The sequence below is a fragment of the Alosa pseudoharengus genome, unplaced genomic scaffold (genome assembly GCF_046254945.1).
Source record: "Alosa pseudoharengus isolate Yale_2024_CS ecotype anadromous, Long Island Sound unplaced genomic scaffold, YU_APseudo_1.1 YU_APseudo_1.1_scf_19, whole genome shotgun sequence".
NCBI classification, from domain to species: Eukaryota; Metazoa; Chordata; class Actinopteri; order Clupeiformes; family Clupeidae; genus Alosa; species Alosa pseudoharengus.
In genome coordinates, this window is record NW_027468657.1 from 36,650,428 (window position 1) to 36,666,997 (window position 16,570).

General features: G+C 39.6%; 1 protein-coding gene across 1 annotated transcript in view; it reads left to right on the forward strand.

The window, feature by feature from the left end:
• Nucleotides 1-16,570, forward strand: part of stx18 (syntaxin 18) — a 50,296-nt gene that overhangs the window by 32,952 nt on the left and 774 nt on the right. Inside the window, exons 4-9 of the mRNA XM_076292640.1 lie at nt 1,629-1,706; nt 2,452-2,518; nt 2,940-3,034; nt 7,754-7,845; nt 8,717-8,775; nt 16,309-16,378. Of these exons, the coding sequence (XP_076148755.1) occupies nt 1,629-1,706; nt 2,452-2,518; nt 2,940-3,034; nt 7,754-7,845; nt 8,717-8,775; nt 16,309-16,378 (461 nt within the window). The remainder of the gene's footprint in view (nt 1-1,628; nt 1,707-2,451; nt 2,519-2,939; nt 3,035-7,753; nt 7,846-8,716; nt 8,776-16,308; nt 16,379-16,570) is intronic.

Sequence of the window (16,570 nt, forward strand, 5' to 3'; positions counted from 1 at the left end):
TGATCGATCTGAAAGTGTACAAACATTTTGGATATCATTATTGTGATGATATTCACATGTGTAATTTCAATGCCTAACATAGCGCCACCATCTGGCCAACCAAAAACTGTATCAGAAATGTTCTTTGCTTAAAATGAATGGTCTGAAATTTCTCAGGTTAATATATATTATGATTATGATGACACCCAATGGGCCTACCTTGCATTACGCCCCCACCTGGCCAAGCGAGTAAATGTGGCAGAAAATAAAATACAAAAGCAAATAGCCCACGCATCAAATATGTACATTTCACACACGCACCACGTCGGTGCTTTGTTGGATTCCGACATGTCACGGGTTGCGGCCCGCAGGTGCTCGGGCCCGCCATTGCCGCTTGCGGCTATATTTATTATTATTATTATTATTTGTTCACCTTTTTGCTATTTTTGAGGTGGTTAGCATGGATGAAAAGTCTTGGAATTTGGCACACACATCTGGTATCACAATGTCTACACAGGCATAAAGGCTTGGCCCCGGGCGTGGCCCAGGGACTCAGTAGCGCCCCCTTAGGTGATTGATCCAGTGGTTGGCACATACTTTCATCTAGACACACTAAATTCGGTAGGTGTGTGTATCTCCCCAAGATGAACAACTTTCGTATGTACAATGCATTAGCCACGCCCAGCAGGAAGTGAGGTATTTGGGATTTTGTGCGGACTAAAATGTGATGAATTATGATGCCAAAAGAGGTGCTTCCCATCGGTGAAAACGCATGAAATTTGGCACACACGTCAAGAGGTACCGTGAATACACAGGGGAAAAGCCTTGGCACCGGGTGTTGCCCAGGAACTCCATAGCGCCCCCTTATGTCACTGTGACTTGTGGTTGGCATATAGTTTTAGATACACACACCAAATTTGGTGGGTGTATGTAACTCTCATTGTATTAACATGCCATTAGCCACGCCCACAGGAAGTGAGGTAATTGAGATTTTGTGCGTTGTGGACATGATCAATTTTAACGTACTTATCCTAGACGGTTGATCCGATTCATGTCAAAGTTGGTATACATGACGCCGAGATGTTCCTGATTATAAATTGAGAAGCTTTTTTTTGATATGTTGTAATTTGACGAAATGGCAAAATTATTAATTTTAACACCCTTCCACATAAACAATAAATGTGTCATAATTCACCATGCATGGCTTGAAATGTTTTACATTTCACAGGTCATTGAAGACCATGTTAATGATAATATTCACATGCCCATAATGCATGTTTGGTCACCGTCGGTGCTCGGGCCCTAATAAATAAGGACCAAATACACATATTCAAAATGTAGATCAAAGCCATTTCATGACCATGAAGGGAGTTATTTCATGAAATAAACATGTATAACATATATCATTTTGGGTACAGAGATTTTTTTAGTGGGTACAGAGAGTTTTTAGTGGTGACTGAAGTGGGTCTTTAATATGCTGTGCTGTATAAAATGTAAGATTTTGATATGAGCACAATTCTGACCAACAATTTCCCTTGAATTATTGAAGCACTCTCTATTCATTCAGTGTATAAATGAGTCAGGCATGAATATTCTTATTGTGTACTACATGACTGTGTCCTTGTGTGTTTGTTTCTTTGTGTGTGCAGCTGAGAGACAAGTCATCTCACTACAGATTAAGGAGCATCATGGTGCCATGCTAGACCTTGTAGAAGTGTACCTGAAAGGTGTGGTCAGAATTAATAAGTTTTATTTTATTTTTTGTTTTTTTTCTTGGTTGAATTTCATATTGTGATGCTGTGTTTAGAACATCAATTATTTTTCCGATAATTTCACACCTACAAAGTAGTTCCAGTTTTTTGGCCGCATTATGCTTGTATATCAATTCGCCAAACTCCTTGAAAAATTTAAATTAACTGTCACGTTGCAACAGAGCTACAAATTAGTGATCTGACAGATGTTCAGAGCATGGTGACATTGGGACATATGACTCAGATGGCATTTAGCTCAGTTGCACTGCAGTAGACTAAGTAAAACAGCAATTTTACAAGCTAAGGTCCAACAGAATCCAGGGATATGCCCACTTGACAACGAGAAAGATGGAACTAACGACTGGCCTTTGGCCATAGTAACCATCCATTTAGAACTACTAGCGACAGTTTGTCCTGCAAGTTGAGAAATTAGTTGGCATGTGGTGAAAAGAAATAGTTCTACAAACAAGACAGTTTTAGTGATTTAAAAATTGGAAATTATAGCTGCAAATTAACACAACACAAGTGGCAACAGTTGTATAAGCGGGATAATGGACTCCACGGCATTTGGTTATCTGTACATCGAGGCTGCATTACCACCATGAACATGCATTATTTTTCTAATAACCGAAAGCCATGTTGTCCATTATCTCTTACATAAACTATATTAAAATGTGGCTTATTTGAATTTTTGTTCACATAATATTTTATTCTCTAACAGGTGTGTGCAAACTGTATTCAGAACAGAGGGCTATACGAGTAAAACGAGTTGTAGACAAGAAGCGACTGTAAGTGGGAGTGCATACTTTTATTACAATAAGACAGGAAGGCATGAAATCTATCAAGCGTCAACTAGCAGATTCATTTATTATATTGCAGTGCTAAGACTGCAGGGAGCCTACTGTATACCATTGTTTCTGCCTTATGATAATGTATTGTTCACTAGTTTTTCTTGAAATATGGTAGAACAACAAGTGTTTTACATGTCCATATACCATTGAAATGAATGTGAAGATTTTCCAAAACTAATACCTGTAAAACATGTTTCAAATCATGGGAAACTCCTGCATATTTCAAGTATTCAAAAATGTTTCTCACTTAAGTCTCTTAAAGTCTTATGATTTTAATATAATTTTTTTGTAATCCAAAAAACTTGCTGACTAGAGGTCAAAGAAGAATAATAATTTGATTTTGTTTGTCTTTTTCCAGTTCAAGGCTTGAACCTGAGCACCAAAGTAAGGTGAAGACTCCTTCAGAGCAGACCATGCAGAAAGCACAGAAAGAGGATAGCAGTGGTACAGCAGGTAAACAGAAACACACAGCGTGATTAATTCTAAAATGTCAGCTGACGGAGATTCAAAATCCATCGGTTTTTTTTCTTCCCAATGTGTTTATTGGACTTTTATTTTTTAAAGAGAACAACATTACAACAACATTGGTCAAAAATAATGATAAAGCGATGTTTTGTGAGTTTTTCCCCCGCTATTATATTTTCGCAACGTCTTTGAGACATTCTAGTTAATGGATCGGAAAACCACTTCGTTTATATCGTAACCCCCTTTCGATAGACACCAGTGGCACCTCTGGACAACGAGAGTAAGTCTGTTAAAGTTAGTCATTTCCCAAGGGTGCTTCAGTGGCATGGATCCGTGCCGCTGGAGTTCTGAGGGTTAAGCGGATAATAGTTTTATCGTATCTCACTTCCAAACATGCTGTACCTTCTTGGTAGTCTGGGTGAATCCAGAGGAACCTGTTAGGATTTCGCTGTACAGGTCAGTACATTACACTGTACAGTACAGTCCAACATTTCAAAAACCCAGGCACAAAACACCGATCACCGATAGAGCAATGCATTCAATACAACCAAGGGCTGCACTGATGGCGACAGGGTTAAACAGATACAAAGTTCAAAGTTCAAAGTTTAATTGTCACATACTTTGCAATACAGTGAAATGCTTGTGCCACAAGTTGCAGGGGGTAAAAAGGGAGGTCTAAGAAGCACAATAATGCCATATAGGCAATAAATAGTATAGGGGGGGGTGGGGTGCACCATACAAAGAACGAGACATATGTGCTGCTAAGCATGCACAGACACCCAAACACACACACATACACAAGCACACCAGTCGACATACACCCATTAGAAGCCTACATAGAGCTTCTGTGCATACATATAGACCACAGACATATGGACTACATACATGCATAAAGACTGCATACATGTAAAAGACAACATACATACATGTAAGACCATAGACCTACACTGACCTGCAGGCCCCTAATGACCTGCAGACCTGATGATTAAAAAAAAAAAAAGAAATGCACTGAAGCATTATAAAAATATATATAAAATTTCTGTGATACATAAGGTACCATATTGATGACACAAGCAATTATTCATGATTTCAAGTCACTGATACAGACATGTTATTGTATTTTCTTTGGAAAAGAAGGTATGCTGAAGAAGATTTTATACAGCTTTGAGTCTCTTGTCATATGAAAGAAAATCTTATCAAAAAAGAATGGATCTAATGTACCACAAAAAAAGGGTCATTCTGTGACAAATCAGACAAAATTCAGGAAAATGGTTGTTTTACCATTCCGGACTATAAGTCGCTCCAGAGTATAAGTCGCATCAGTCAAAAAATGCCTCATGAAGAGGAAAAATACATATAAGTCGCATTTATTTAGAAATTTATTTCACAAAATCCAAGACCAAGAATAGAAAGATTATGTAACTGGAAACATAGAGGCCAAAAAGATAATTCTACCGGGAATCTTAATCAAGCTGAGGCGAACTGGGCGATAAGGAAGGTGGCCCGACAGTAATTGTAATGCAATTTACAAAAGATTCACTGAACAAAAATGCTGATGTGGTACATGAAAATGTACTGTAGCTAAAAATGTGGAGAATGCAATGCAATCAAGCATTTTGGGCAATGTGGAGGGACAAGCCGGCAGCAGAGCAAATGCTCGCCAGGCTACCTCCGAGAGAGTGAGAGAGAAAACAAGATGCATGTTTAAAATAACATTTTGAGTTGCGTGTCAAATGTCGAGTTAAATCGAAACCATGTAGGCAGTTATTACCCCGGCTTATTTGGGGGCCGGCCTTTATTCATAAATAGAATCCCGGCCCGTAAATTTGAGGATTTACGGTATTCACGTGGGTTTTAGGCATAGTGCAAGCCCTAATCTCTGACTGAAAGTGGGCAGAACTTGTGCATTTACATAACAATATTTAATACATTTTCCCGGTGGTGACATCCCGAACCCCCTCTAACTTTTGGGCTTAAGTACAAAAAAAATTCTGACCTGTCGCAAGTTCACCAAGCTCCCGATCTCATTCCACAAGCCTAGAGTGCCGTCTCGCGGCTGTAGACGGTAATGTTTCACACTAAGAATATGTTTGTCTTCCACCCTACAAAGTTTGGGCTGGCTATGAATAATACTTTTCATTATATTAATGCCCAAACATTGCTTACCTGACCAGGGCCGTTTCAAGGAATTTGGGGGCCCCAAGCAAAATGGACATGGAGGCCCCCCCCACCGCATGCAAAGCCTACAGGAACCACCGCATAGCCATACAGTTTAAGTTCACCCACAGTTTATATAAATACAAAATTTTGACAGTGCAAATACTGCAGTTGCATATATATACTGTGCATTAGTTTTGAACATTTGCAAAAACACCACCGTACCATAAAATCCAATATAAATGTAAAAAAGTGCACAATAACTAAATCCAACATACTTAAACACACACACACACACACACTCACATTTACATTTTTCAGTTCTCACAAAGTGAGAAAATAAAACACTGCCATCTTATGCAGAAAAAGGATGCATTGTTCAAACTATAAAGAGTGCAGGTTGTATAGCAATTTAAAAATCCAACATAAATACAAGTACACACACAGTCACACACACACACACACACACACACACACACACACACACACACACACACATAAGATTAACCTTTCAGGCCATCTTCATCAGTGGAGGTATCCTTAGGAAGAGCCTGAGGGCTGAGAAATTTAAGCAAAGCACCTTGAGGGAGAAAGAAAAGATATGTTAGCATTTCCATATTTTGATATTTAGAAGGGATGCAGCTGCTTTCACAACTACCAATGCTTACTGTAAAAACATCCCAAGCTAATGTTATACATTGACCTAGGCCTACTTGTAGCTTAACATAGCATTTAAGCATTCTGCTGTTTGAGAATTAGACAGACGCACCTGATGCTTTAAAGAGAGTAAACAGCTGGCGTGCATGAATACTACTAGACATGAAAATTCCAGTCTGCTTTGATGCACGGGATTTATCGTGTGGTTTTCCTAACCCCCATTTGGTAAATAGATTATCACGGTCGAATAGTTAGTATAGCAGAGAAGCTATGCCACTTTTATCAAAACCTATTACAAAGCTATATCGTAACACCCCCTATTTCCACCGGTCCCGTATTTCCGCCGTCTTGCGTGTATGTGTCACTTAATATCAATTTCTATACAAACCAAGACAGCGGACTCCTATAGAAACGCAACTACCCACACCATAGGTGTATCTAAATTAGCTATGTACCAAAAATGACATTTTACCTTGACTCGAAGAGCTGTAAACAGTGTTGTAAGGCTGCGTGTACACAACCGCTTGGAGCTCCAGTGGAATTTTAATTTCACGACGAGAATTCTCGGTCTAACCGTCCATGTGCCGTTGAAACGGTGTAAATAGGCGACCCATCAGGCCAGCACTATAACTCCGAGCGTGGTAAACAAAATCGGATATTTCAGGCAGTAAATGCTCCCGTTAAGAACCAAACCAGACTTTGTTCAAATCTACACACCTATGGCTACTGAAAAATGTAAGGTTCATTTAGTAAATGTTATTTTGAAGTGTGCGATAATTGGGGGTGGAAAAGTGGCGATAATTGGGGGTGTTACGATAGCAATGTTATGTCATCAAATACGATAAAAAGTTATTCTGGAACAGATCTGCGTCTTCCTTATCCCGTTAATAAACATATTACAGTATGTAACCATATTTCGTCCGTTCGGGAAAAAAAAGTTGTGCTAGCACTAACTGTTCTAGTTTGTTACAAGCAGCATGGGCCGTCAGGCAGGTAGTTAACATAAAAATGTTTTGCTAGGCTAGCCTTCCTGCTGCGACATTACACCATTTGTACAAGACAAGTAGAGCTATTTTATCCAGTGTAATTTATCACTTACCACTATCTTGTTTTTTCTTGTCATCCTCTTCCTTTCTCTTCTGGCTTCCGGACACATAACTCCGCTTCATTATGACTGTTTTATATTTTCGCGGCAGCAGCAGACCACAAACCTGGCTGGCTGGCTGGCTGCTGTCAGCGACTACTGAGAGGGGCCCCCTTGAGGGGGATCCCGGTATTGCCGGTAACAGTGTCATTGCACTACTGCATTGACTATCAAAGGGGCGCTCACAGTTTGTCGTTGCATTTTATTCTTAACCAGTCGTTGTCTTGGGGCCCCTGGCCAGCTCGGGGCCCCAAGCAATTGCTTGGTTTGCTTGCCTTCTAGCGACGGGCCTGTACCTGACAACCTTACAGCCTAAAATGTAGTTTTTAGGCTGTAAAACTGAAGTCATTTCAAGGGCTGAAAATAATATGAAGACATAGAATTTGAACAGAAATATTATAGGTTGTCGGAATAATGCCAAGGTAAATGCATAAATTTACCGACAGAACGGTTCGACAGATATGCGAATAACACACAAACACAGACAGACAGACGTTCCTGTTATTTATAGATAGATGTATAACGTTCTAGACGATAAGTTGATTTGGACAAAAGCATCTGTCAATACCATACTATCATAACATAAACATCCAATTAACGATATTCTTCCTGTGGCAGATATAAATGCATTTAGCAATTACTTTTGTCACGCATAATAGACCTTTCATGCCCTATAGTACAATTTATGTAACTAATATTTTCAGAACAAATTTAGTGAATGCTTGTCCTCTTTACCTATTCACTTTCAGAGAAGACAGTGACCGAAATGCCAGGAAGCAGTGCACCTTTATGGGAAGACAGCAAAACAGATGATGAGCTTTCTCCTGAAGAGATACAGATGGTACAGAACTGTTTTATCAAGTCATTCTGGAAAACAACTATGCAATTTCTTAGTCTGTTAGCCATGTAACATTGAATTGCTTCAGAAGCTTATTTGTTATTTTTACCTCCTTACCTGCCATGGAGTTATGTTTTTATATGTGTCCATTGGTGGAAAGGTGTGGCATGAGCTAATAAAGAACCCATTGAATTATGGAGCACATGCTGCTTACAGACATTTAGTTTCCCTTTCAGCTAGTTTTTTTACAAATGTAACAAATTTGCTTCTGCTAATGTTGCAGTATACGGCACTCAAAGGCATCCTCTTGAGTTTAATTTCACTTTTTAAAATTTAACTGATTCTTCCTTTGTCCATGCTACACATTTCTGCCAAGTTTCATTAAAAGCAGGCCAGTAGTCACACACACAAACTAACCAATAATTACATAGTTACAATAATTACAACAACATAACATAGTGTGAATGCTTAAAATGTGAAACTTTATTTCTCACATAAATCATAATAAATACATAGTTTAGTAATGCATGAATGAATTCTAAAAAATAATAGGGGTGTGCAAAAACGATTCACATTTGTATTGCGATTCAAGCTGTACCAATAAAAAATTGATTCATAGAATTCCAAAAATCGATTTTGTAACGGTATTTAAACTATCGTCGCTGCGTCGATTTCGTACTCTTGACTCCTTTTTCAAATTCGAATTTGAAAAAGAAAAAGGACATTTGAAATGCGAGATTATAATATTGAATTAGAGTGTCCAATTATTTATTTCAATTATGAATTTTCAAAAAGATTATGAAATTCCATCATTCATTCACATATTCATTAATGTACTTTTCAATTGAATTTCTAATATAAGCCTTTTTCTCAGTTTGAGCAGGAAAATCAGAGATTGGTCAGTGAAATGAGCAGTCTGGTGGATGAAGTCAGGTAGGCCTTGCTTTCTTTTCCATTTCCAGTTAATTAGGGCCCGAGCACCAGAGATGCAGGCTGTGTCCTGCACCAAAGGTGTGAAGCCCTATTGTTTCCGTAAGGATTGTTATTCAAATGTTTTGGGTCTAAGCACCAGAGATGCAGGCCATAGGCTTTAGTCCAGTCAATCTAGCTCAAAAAGGCCCAACCCAAAACAAATTGCAATAGTAATGGTTCATAGTTTTTATTGGTCCCAATACCCTCCTATATCATTATTTAAGACTAGAAATGCATTTCCTGAAGGAAATACCAGTGCATGCAAAGTGGTTGCTAGGATGATGCTATGGTTCTTGGAGTGGTTGCAAGGGTGTGCCTAGGATCAATAATTAAAAGGAAAAAGACATAGAGAAAGTAAGCCATTTATTGAAACGTTATATAATTTGTACAAATTGTTTTGTCATTTTTAAAACATTCATAACTTTAGGACATAAGACAGGCAATAAAATCTTATTTGAAGAGACCTCTACAAATAACTATTTCTTACACCTTGAGGTGTCTGGAAAAATGTCTTCAGATTATCTCGCTATTATTATCGCTGGCTAAGCCGCCCGCGAGGCACAACGTTGCTGTATATTTAGGAAGCACTTGTCACCAATGTGCGTAATAACAATATATTATATTTGAATAACCTACAGTTATTTCTCTAGGGCATAACATGAAAAGCGTCTGGTATTTCCAGCACGGTGTGCTAAGCAACATGTCTCTAGCAGTACAATGTAACATTCTTTCATTAAACTGTGAATTTTGTGGGCTCCCTTTTATTTTCCTGTTTATTTCACTGCATTGTGTAGGCCAGTGTTTCCCAAACTTTTTTTCTGGGTACCCACTTTTTAAAAATGACAGACCATCGCGACCCAATTCACTTCAGATCTAATATGCAACCACCAATATTGCCCAAAACTTTGATGTTTTAGGCCAAAGGTACACAAACTTGTCAATGCCGGGCCCCCCAAACCATTCTGCAGTGCCATATCTGGGTGGTTGGATAGATAATAGCGACTACTAGGTCTAACCTATTACCACTAGTATTATAGGGTTTGGTGATGCACCAACTCCTCACTTTTCCCACAATTCTGCAATCTGAATTACACTCATGAAACAATGTATAAATATTTTCAAAGCTGTTAAATTCTCGCTCAGTTTTGTACACACACATCCTCATCCTGCTTTGTACATGGTTGTGTTGCATTTTGAGCACCATAAGCTTGGACAGTTCTAAATAATTACCTTCCGAAAAGATCAGTTTTAATGTGCATCCGAAAGATTGGGGATATTCTCGCATGCTACGCAGTTGTCACTCTTCAGCATAGTAGGCTGTTGTTCCTGTATTTCTAAAGAGAGATTGTTGTGTAGGCTACGTTGCGTTGCAGACAAATGGATCCATAACACCGTGGACGTCAATTTCCGATGTAAACAGCAATTCACTCAAGTTGTTATATTGTAGCCTGTTTGTGGAGGTTTCTTTATTTCAAAAGTTGATTCCGCATTTTTCTCTGGAGTTAAATGTGTGCTTGTTTATGCTAAGGCTGTGTATTGGTGTTGTAATAGGCTATGTTGTAAGAATGTGAAATGAATAAATGTCAGAACAAGAGGCTTTTACGCAATAGCCGAAAGATGAATGAGCATTTAGGCTACTGTATAGTTCAGTTAGCGAGATGGAAAATGTGAGGAAAAGCGTTTAAAATGTCCATTTAAATTGTAGCCTAATTAAATGCACTGTTGTGCATTTTAAATCCGAAATGAGAAAGAATGTGAGAAGGCTGCTATGAGTGCATCTACAATTGAAACTATCTGCAGCCAATGACGCAAATTTAATAGCCTTATGTCCGGTCTATGGATGTCTGCCTTAGTTGTTAACAGCATGTGGAACTATACTCTCATTCAGGAGTAATAATCCAGTCAGTGTCGGTGATCATTATCAATAATACCGCTTCATGGCTCAGAGCTAGTTGATCTACAGACTGTCATCATTATATAACACCTTCTTCGCACAGAAGATAGAGGAATAAAACATTTACATATTAGGCTACCCATATCTGTTTACAAGTGTCATCCCAAAACCATCAACTAATATAAACAATAACAAATAATAATAAAGAAACCCATATACCGGTATAGTAATAGGACTATCCAATAAATTGCAATATAACAAAAGTGGTGTAGAAGAGAAGGGGGGAGGGGCACACTACATATGTACCGTATAGAACAACAACATCTACAAAAAGGGATGTCAAACTCCTCATTTAAACCAAATGGGGTCTGGGTGTTGAGGGCGTGTATGTGATATACTTCACGATGTAGAAGTAGCCGCTCATGGTCACAGCCTCTAGGGGGCCTTTCAACCTTCTCTATGCCCATGTAACGAAGGGAACTGATTCTTAAAATGTGCGGCGACAGGACTTCGCTCATCCCCGCATCATAATATTACTGCGGTGTTCACTGATGCGTGTACGTAGGGGTCTGCATGTCTTGCCAACGTGACCTAGACCACATGGACACTTAATTAAGTAAACCACAAAGGTGGTGTTGCAGGTGATTACACCGCGAACACTGAGGTGTTTTCCGCTATGTGTGTATGTTTTGCATTTGATAGTGAAACTACACTGTGCACAGTTTCCACACCTATAATTGCCATCGGGAATGTTAATGAGACTGGTGTGTCAACTCGTAGGGATATATGTTCTAACCGTTAGATCCTTGATGTTGGGGGGGCATTTAAAGACCAGTTTAGGTGGTTCTTTAAAAATGTTCGCGATCTGGGGTCATTCTACTATGTGCCAGTGTTTGTATATAATCCAGTGCAGAGCCCATAGGCGAATATCTCGTAACACAGAAGGGGGGATTCGTCTTTTGTCTGCTGGCTTTGGGTTTGGGTTTAAGAGAATCCTCTTGGGAGATGGTGCTAAACCTCTCAGCGGTCGCCTCAACCCATTCACTTTTGTAACCCCTCTCCAGAAATCTATTCGTCAGATCTGGTTGTCATAACTGGTGTCTGAACTGCAAATGCGTCTAATCCGATGGAACTGGCTGATGGACAGACTTTTAAGTGTGTAGGGTGGAAACTGTCACCCCGTAGTAGTGTTCCTCTCAGTGGGTTTACGGTATAGGTCAGTGTTAAGGTTATGTTCATGTTTGATAACCATGACATCCAGAAAACTGATTCTTTCTGGCTCAGATTCTAACGTGAAATTTAGATGCTTGTTGCTGGAGTTCACAAATTGATGAAACTTCTCTAGGGTCTCTGCAGTGCCTAGCCAAATGAGAAAAATGTTGTCTATGTAGCGCTGATAGGTCAGAATGTTGCCAAAATATGGATTTGTTAGTGGATCGAGAATGAAGGTATTTTCAAAAAGACCCATACAGATTGGCATAATTAGGGGCCATCTTACTTCCCATAGCTGTTCCCTTGGTTGTTATACACCTTATACTCTTTTTGTTTTTAAGTGCAGATCTAACATCATGATCAACTAAACGGCAATAGGTGTCTAATGAAGCATTCCTGTACTTAGGGGGAATGTATGTGGACTTCTTCCTTAAAGTACAGTAGGTACCAGGTCTAGTGGGATAGTTAGATAAAGTCAGGTCTGCTGCACTGTAGATAGGAATTGATGCAAATTGTCCTCCCACTGCAGCCTTGATTGATACTTTGTCTTAATAAAGGTCAACGCTGAAAAGCAACTCACACAAGTAGGTGGAGGTGAAGGGGATTAGAATGTTAATAGCTTTTGCGGAGAGGCGAGAAAACTCAGTTACCACAGAAAGCCAAAAACGCAGAGGTGACATTTTAGTCATTATTTGCCTCAAATCCATATTGGAGTCCAAATCCATACAGTGCCTCTTCCTCCTGCAATGTCAGTCCATCACAGGGTGTCACAGGGAAAGAGAAAGGATATCTCACCCACTGATTTCCCATCATCTCCGCTCCAAAATACTCCCCGGACTGCTGATGCAACCCATTGAGATGCCCAACGACCACCTCCTGCCAACCTCGTCAAACACGGGCACACCACAGGTCCAACTTTTTCCTGAATGCAGAAACCAGATCATGTGCCAGAAATCCATGGCAGTCTTTGCCCTGCAGTGAGCTGTTCAGGGTATTGATCCACTCAAATATATCAGACAGATATGCCAACATGGGCTCCCTTTTCCCCGAGAGAGCCACTTGACTTCAGAATGTAGGAGCAGCTGTGGAAAGTGAGCGCCCATCTCATTGCAAAGAATGGAGAAGAGACGGGTGTTCAAGCTGCGTGACTTAATTAAATTTACAATTTTGACCACCTCATCCAAAACAGCTCGCAGCTCTTTGGGCATCTTCTTAGTCGCCAAGGCCTGGCAATGGATGATGTAGTGTTTCCAGACAGCAGCAGGGGCAACTGCCTGCACCTGTTTCACCAGACCGCTGTGACAGCCTGTCATTGCTCTTGCACCATCAGTGCAGATTCCACAACAGCGGCCCCAATCAATGTGATTCTCTTGCAAGAAATCGAAATGAGTTCATCAGCTGTAGTGCAAAACTCCTCCTGGACACTGCTCTTTAATGTAGCATACATACACCATCAACTGAGTGCAGCTAGCGACGTTGGTAGACTCATCCAGCTGAATCGCAAACAAAAAAGGCTCTCACAAACACAAACACCTGTTCCTTCACATCACATGCCATATTTTAGATGCATCACTGGGGAAAGTCCGTACAAGTGGATTACCGATTGCATCGGAGTTGGCTGGATATTGCATACCTGCAAACTAGTCGCTTTTCAGTGAAATTCGCCATTTTGAGTCAAAATATGTTATTCACTTGAATCGTGTAGATCCGAAGATCTGATTTTTTTTGCCGGGGAATCACATTTTCCATAGTCTGGAGTGAGACTATCGTCGATGTCATGTGAGGGTGATATATAGTGAGAGTGACACATAGTGATTGGCCACTCTTTCTGCTATTTTTGCAGACCTACCTCTCAGTTGTTTCTGAAGGTGGGCTTTTTATCGCTCTCACTTTCTGTTACACATAGCCTGCTTGCAGCAGCGGAAAATAATTGTTACTCAAAAATTCACGTTACCACTGCTGGCCATTTTGAATTACTTTGCAAAACAAAAATAATCTGCACTGATGTCGTCTTGGAAAGTTGTTGCTTGTTTACGAGTTATTTCAGTTAGCATATATATTTTCCATGTGTCGCTGATGGTTAGACATGTCAACATTCTCAGGGAGCGCAGACCTTTCCAAGGCCAAACGTAGCTATTTGCAACAAATTTGAAAGTGGACCTAGCAACATATTTTGAGCTGCTCAGTTATATGTTTGTAATTTGTCTGTTTTCTTTGTAACATATAGATCATAATTATTGATTATTAGTGCACAAAGAAGCGAGACCCAGGCTTCCAGACGGACCCAACACTTGTAATATGTAATTTGTAATCATTGTAGCCTCAAGCCGGGTTCACATTGTACGCGAAAGCGGCAGCGCTGCGCAATGAAACCCATTATTTTCAATGGCTTGCGCATGCAAGAACTTGCTTCGGGGGCTTTGCTGCTCTTGCGGTTGAACTTGGCGTGCTGTAAATTAAAGGTCTTTTGCGCTGAATCCAGCGGCAACCACAACAACCTCAACCAAGAGCAACCTAGCGGCAAGCGCATCGCATGGTGTGTACAATGTGAACCCTCCTTCACTAATCATGAGAGGAACAGAAAGACACCGACATAACATGAGGGATAGATGTATTTTTTTTCACAAAAAAAGAGGTAATAATAGACCAGACATGATAGAATAGAGGCCAGAAAATGAACATCCTCAGGCCTTTCTGTCAACACCAGTGATTTTCATAGATCAGTATTAGGCTTTAAAACAGATTGTCACCATTTATGTTGTTTGGTCGGTCTTTGCATGGAAGCCAATGTGAGCAATCCCCTCCCCGCCCCCCGCTCCCGGTTTGAGGTAGTACTCAACAAATTTCTTCAAGGTCTGAAAATGTCTTTTCAATCATCAAGTTGTTCAGTTGGGCAAACATAGCCTTAAAGCGTCATTCCAGTGGCATAAACACATTGAAAGAATTTACTGATAATACATTACTGTAATTTGAACAAATGAAATATGGTATCACCAGACAGGACTTTTTCCGTTATTTACATATATGTATATACATATAAGCAGGGCTTGAAAACGAAATTATTTTTCAAACGTTCCGTTCCGAATGGTTCAGGTAGGCCTATGTTTAACGTTTTCGTTCTTGCATGCGTTCCGCCACCAACATATCGGTCCTGAACCGGTTCGGAACGCAAAATATCGTTCGTTCTTAAAGTTCCGGCAGTGTTTGGCGGGCCTATCAAGTCTAAGAAGACTATGCCCAAAAATAATAAATCACAGGCGGCATCCAAAAACATTCAGATGGGCTATCCATCCCATAGCCTACAGACTTACTGTAGTCCTAACCTATGCCTATAAATAATTTCTTATCAAAAATATTTCTGGATACGTGCTAAACTCCTTACCTGGTTGTAGCCTAAGTTTTATCATTATGGAGATCTTCAAAGGCTTGCGCTATAATTCCAACCCTGTTTATAAACGAACCTGTCTGTTGCTGACAAGGCCTATCTCAAATTTCCCGTTTAACTCTTCTACATAGAATAGGCTATAATTGCGCAAACATTTCAAATCCCGACTTTAAAACGACAAGGCGTGGACAGGCAAAATAGGCTATTACGCATAGGCTACAAACAATTTCCAAATCAGTTCCAGTAGCATACGCTACAAGCTGGCCTAAGATCCGAAGTGGCAGACGGATAGGTTACATTACAACAGCAAGACAAAACATACACATTTGGACCAAAGGTCCATTTATTCGTTTTTTTTTTTTTCAAACTGCAGAAATCAAATTATTAGGCTGTTCGCCTACAGTAGTTGGCTACATAGCGGCTTGTTAGCTCACATTAACAGTGTAGATGAGGGCTTGTTTTTCGCACAACCGGAAATAGTCTCCCTGACATAGGATATGCTTTTGTGAAATTTTATAAAATATATAGAGAACGGAAAAAAAAACGTTATTAACCGGTTTTATGGATTTCAGAATAACGTTTCTGTTCCGGAACAGTTGGAGACCATTTTGTTTTCGTTTCCGTTTCCGCTCCTCGTAAAATTCCGTAAAATTCCGTTCGTTTTCGGTTTTCGTTTTCGTTCCTTGAACCGGTTCGAAGCCCTGCATATAAGGCATTATATACTGCATAGCACAACCTTAATTGATAATCTTGAGTATCTCCTTTTGAAAAATGCTTGTTTCAAACAGATGGGAGCCTGTTCTATGTAGCCATGCATGCAGACATTATTTCAACTCCACTCTTTCACCCATGTGCCGTAAAAATGTAAAAAAGAAATTGGTACTTTATCTCATTATCTTTGGTCATGCCACAAGCTACAAAGGTACTCCTAAGGTACTCCTAATAATGCCCCCCTCTCTCTCTCTGTCTCTCTTGCATTCTTTTTATTTTAATTTCACTGTAGGCAAATAGAGGGGAAAGTGGTAGAGATCTCTCGACTACAGGAAATATTTGCAGAGAAAGTTTTGCAACAGGTTAGTCAATACCTTGTTAGTCTGATAAAGTTACTATGCTTTGTTAAATATTTCATAATACATTATGGAAGCATTTTTCTTAATGAATGACTTTAATATCTCATTAATTCAGAAAAATGCTTTTTTTCTGAATAAACAAATAAACAGACATGTTTTTCCTGAATGAATACGATTATAGTAATTAATAAAAGA